Raw genomic sequence first — 5,118 nt, forward strand, 5'->3', positions numbered from 1 at the left:
AACCATTTCAGATTACGTGTGTGGTTATTTTATGGCAGACGGAAACATTTAAGAGTATGTTCATCATGTGATAGTTGAACCATCTATTGATGACTAATATGTACAAATAGGTTGGTATAGGTATTATTATTATATTATTATTATTATAACATTGCTATGCCGTCCCTTGCCGAAGCCTTGGGGCGGTAGAGCTTTTGTTCCCACTTTCATATTGGAGACACTTCACATATTCATTGCCAGTTATGCAATGTAATCTAGGGCAGAGAAATCAAGTGAAGTTCAAGCATGAGGCCATTCCAGTCCTCCAACTTAAATGTGCATTAAAGCCAGGCCCACTACTTTTGGTTAAACCCGAGTCATACTGCAGTTCTGTGTTTATTCAAATCTACAACACTTACCTAGAAGTGCTACAGGATTCTAGCTTTAATGCACTTAGGTTGCAACTACTGTAAATGACTGTTTACCAGACAGTAAGCCCCGGGCGCATGGCAGAAGAGACATGTTTCTGCTTGCCTTGTGATTTGCTTCCAGTTGCAGTGAAGTGAATGGCTCTATTCCGCAGCCAGAGCTTATGCGCTCTTGATTATTATTATTTCCGCAGCATTCTCAGTATATGCATTTCCTTTGGACAGTCGTGCAGCGACTGCGTTGCAGCAGCGCAAGTCCCAGGTTCTTTTGTTGCGAGCAGGGCAGATGCCGCCGCCTTCGAGTCCTTTGGCGCCCGGCCACTCTGCGCTTTCCTCCTCCCCGATGTTTCCGTCTACCCCTCCCCCTTTCGGGGCGGGCGGCCAGTGGCGCGCAGCGAAGTGCCGGATGCGGCTCGCGGAGTGGGCGGAGGAGGGCCCGGACGCTCTGAGATCACCGGGGCTATAAAAGCAAGTGCGCTGGGCGCGGCCCAAATCAGTTTGGGGCGGACGATTTAAGGAAGGCTTGTCCGAGGAAGGTGAGCATTCGGGGGGGGGGAAGCGGAGGCGGAAGGGGGGGCGCCACTTTCGCCGTCTGGGGGAGAAAGTGCAAGGCTTTCGAAACCTCCCTGTAACGCACAGCCCCGAAGAGTCCGCTCCAGTCTCGGCGCACGCCAAGGCCAGCTCCCTCCGCCATCATGGAAGTGCAGAAGGAAGCGCAGCGAATTATGACGATGTCGGTGTGGAAAATGTACCACTCGAGAATGCAGCGCGGAGGCCTCCGGCTCCATCGCAGCTTGCAGCTGTCCCTCGTTATGCGGAACGCCCGCGACCTCTACCTCTCCGCCAAGCTCGAGGAAGAGGACGAGATGGGCGGCGGAATCGGGGAAGACTTCGCCGGGCGGCAGCCGCAACTGGACATGCAGGAGGAGGTGCCCGCCCAGCAACATCTGGAGGCGCCTCCGGCAACCCCTTTCCCCGTGGACCAACAGGAGGGGCTTTCCCCCAGCCCGCCATCTGCAGAGGCGCTGCCGACCTCTGTCAGTCCCGACCCGGAACCCATGGAGACCCAGGAAGCGCCCGGCAGCGACAGCTTAACCGCGCAGCCCTTGTCTCGGACTGCCTGGGGCCGGGGCACCTCCGGGCCTCCGCCGGGAGCCACAAAACCTAGCCGCAAGCGCCGCAGCAGTAGCCTAGGCAAGATTGGCGCCGCGGAAGCCGGCCTCGTGCCCAGCAAGAAAGCGAAGTTGGTGGAAGAGGAAGGCGAGCGGCAGCCACAGCGGCAAGAGGGACCTTTCCCGAGCTTAGCCCGAGTCTTGCAGGACCGGTTCTCCGGCTTGATCCTCCAGCCCCCACCAGCCAAAGGCGCCGACGAGCCCAAAGCGAGCTGCAGGCAGGGCGACGGCGTGCTTAGCATAATGGTGAGGGCTGTGGTGGCTTTCTAAAGCGCCCCCGCCAGGGACTCGTAGCTGGAAACTTCTCTCCGGAGAAGCGGAGCCTGCGGAAGCTCCTCTTTCGGCGGAGGAGCCGAACACCGCCTCCCACACCCGGCCCGTCGGCCCCCTCTGCTTGGTGGCGGGGCCTTGGCGGTCAGGAAGACGCACAGCGGGAGACTGATGATGGACTGGGGGCGGGGGGGCAGCGCGAGTGGGTCCCTCCTCCATTCCCCCCCCCCCCTCCGGGTTTAGGCGAGAGACGCTCTGGTGGCTTGAGAAGAAGGCGAGACAAAAGGCTGTGGGAGAGACGGTTGCTGAAGAAGGACGCCCCAACTCGGGCAGCGGGCCTGTGACGCTGCAGTAGCTCGCCCGAACGAGAGACGACGCGCCAGCGAGTACCTCGGTGGCGTTGGATAAGATAACTCTGGGGGGGTGGCGGATAAGGCATACAATCTCCAGGAAAACAGGGAGAACTGCAACCAGTCAGGCTTTTACAATCCGGATTCGGGTGGAGATAAACCACTATCTGTACTTGGTACACGTTTTTTTTTAATTTTGGTGCTAGTCAAGAATAATGACGTGTTTGTCCGTAAAAATGTTGCCAGTTCTGGGTTGACGTTTCCCTCCCCCTTAATTCCCCCCACCATTGGGATTGCAGGGGATTATGTTTGTTAGGCAGTTGGAGCAGCTCCCCTGAAGAGTTAAGAGAGAGACATGCTGCAAGCTGTTGAAAAAACAGCTTTTCCCCATCCCACGCTTTAGATGTGTGTAGCATTTGGGGGGGGGGAGTCTACCCAGCATTATTTTCCTCAGGGCCACCCCGTTTCTCTTACCTAGTAATTAAGGATGATGAAGTGGCCTTCTCTTTATGCCAGTGAAGGATCTCAACCAGATTAGTTTTGCCAATGTTTGTATGGTGAGAGCAGGAACAGGAGGATAGAAGGAAAAAACTGGACCAGTCATACCAGTTATGACACATCTCTCATATGACCAGCATTTGCATTACACTGGGTCCAGAAGCACAGGGGATTTCCTGTTCATGTTGCCTTAGCAGAGTGAGTGTGTGTGTGCCTGTGGCTTGATGTGTGGGTTTTTTTTTTTTTTAGGTGTGGGAGGAGCTCTGAATGACTGGAGGGCGGGGGACAGGAAGATGAGTGGTGTTTTCTTAAGATATTCACCTTAAAGGCTCGCTGGTGGTTTTCCTAGATGACTGAAGCTGTTGACACACATTGAACAGTGATGAGAAACATAGGTGTAAAAACACACTCTTTTCGCTCCACATCCAGCTTGCATATTTTCACCCAGCTAAGACGTATGTGGGCAATGAAACTTGTATTCTAATTCTTTAAATTGGTGTGTTTTCTTCAATGGCTTGTCTCTAAAAGTAAATCATTTTATGGAATTCCTCAACACCATTTTTGCCTTTTGTTCATGCAGTGTTTCTTTTGCTTGGTCTTAAATGTTTGAAACAGTTGCTATTGTCCTGGATGTACCTAGTATGCCATCTCATTCCTTCTAAAGTCAAGCATGTGTGTGATGCAAGTTCTAACTTTTGAGTTACAAACAAACCTCTTGAGAATGTGTTTCTGAAATGCTGGCTTTCAAAACTAGCACTAGATTGTTCACTGTCATGGTTCTTTGTAATGTTGACTGTATGTACTTTGCATTTCTCTTCTGTTGCCTTGAAGAGGGCAAAAACACAGGCTTGTTTGGTTCTGTTTCTTACCCTCATGGTGTTAATATTTTTGGTCAGTGAAATAAAGACCATTTGATTTTTTTTACTCCTGTGGTGTTGAGTTCTTTACTACAGTAAAACAAAGATGAACCTCATAAATGGTTGCATATCTCTTACAAAGGGAGAGGGACTAATGTTCAAATATCAGATCCTGTGCTTGAGGTCTCTTAATAGTACGGACTAAAGGAAGGGGATTTAACTAGAGAACATCAGAGAACATTACAATCACTTGAAGGGTCAGGATTGCAAGCAATTATACATGGCATTTGTTCCAATCTGAAATGATTCGGGTTCAGCTTTTGTATATGGCATTAACCATGTTCCTCAGAAACCTTTACAGATCAGTTCATTGAGAATTCAAGACCTTAATTATACTGTTGGATGGGAAGAGCAATTCTCAACAAGCTGAGCTTTACTTCGGACTATGTAACTGTCCATCTCTGTTAGGGCTATCTTTCAAATTACACCATACAAGCTAACTTGGGTCAAGTGGCTTGACTTGCATAACAATGTGTGGTTTCAAGATGGGTGTGAGGGCATGGGAAGCATATATTTAGAGCTCCAATAACACAGCTTGTAAACTTGTTTATGATTATTAAAAATAGCCTTTTCATAAACGTGGGCCAGTAGCCAACTGGACAGTGCTGGGAAGCTTGATCTTGGTTATGTGTGTGCTTTGCAAAACATTAGCAGCTGCAGTATCGAGGTAATTCCCAAAGGGAGCATGTGCTTGTCTGCAGTCCTGGATCATGTAATGGAAACCTTTTCATAAGGACTTGTTGGCACAATACAGATTGGCAGACTGGACCCATTGGATACCATTGCAGATCACCAAGAAAGGCTGTGTTGTGCTGTCCAATGGAAACTTAACATGGGGTGCCTACAAATATACTAGGTGTGCCTACAAATATACTAGGTGAAGGATTTAATTCATTTGATCCAATGAAGTGGTAGTAGTCTCTTGGTTCCAATTCCAGTGTGATATTCTGTGTGTGCGCAAGTCAGCCTCAGGACATCTGAAGCAAGAAGGGTTAACATTAAAGACAGTAAAATAGATGTTGACAAATGGGGTAGCCCATTTATGCAAAGTAGCTTATTGAGTGTAAGCAAGCCTCTTAATTCATTGTACCAAAATGTGAAGGTTCAGCATTTAGGCTCAGTAATGCACCCAATATATGTGAAGTAATTCACTTAGAAAACTAGGTTTTGGTGGATGCTCCAAGAGACAGCTGAGCAAGCAGGTGGGGTGAGATCAATGGTGATGGGGCCCCAGGGGCTAAAGGAACTCTGCAGTGATTCAAGGTTCAGGAATTCACTCCTTGTAATCTGAGCTGCTGCCAGCGCAGAGGCCATAACCTGGTAATTTTCCTTCTACAGCAAACTTTTGATTGCTTGCCCCAGTCCTTTGATAAGAGTAAATCCTCAAAGGGTATGAAGTGTTTTGAGGTTTCTAAAATACACTACCTCATGTTGGCCATTCCTAGCATTTTTGTTTGTCTCCTTCCGTCCTTCCTTCCTTCCCTCCTTTCTTTTTACAAAGTTT

The 5,118-nt window shown here is 49.2% G+C and overlaps 1 protein-coding gene across 1 annotated transcript; it reads left to right on the forward strand.

The window, feature by feature from the left end:
- The first annotated feature begins 592 nt into the window (after positions 1–592).
- On the forward strand, positions 593–3,621 carry IER2 (immediate early response 2). The gene has a single exon (XM_044454000.1). It carries the CDS (start codon positions 1,103–1,105, stop codon positions 1,847–1,849), a length of 747 nt encoding a protein of 248 aa, XP_044309935.1. The 5' UTR covers positions 593–1,102; the 3' UTR covers positions 1,850–3,621.
- The last annotated feature ends 1,497 nt before the right edge of the window (positions 3,622–5,118 follow it).

Source organism: Varanus komodoensis, unplaced genomic scaffold (assembly GCF_004798865.1).
Source record: "Varanus komodoensis strain SLA01 unplaced genomic scaffold, ASM479886v1 scaffold7_1, whole genome shotgun sequence".
NCBI lineage: Eukaryota > Metazoa > Chordata > Lepidosauria > Squamata > Varanidae > Varanus > Varanus komodoensis.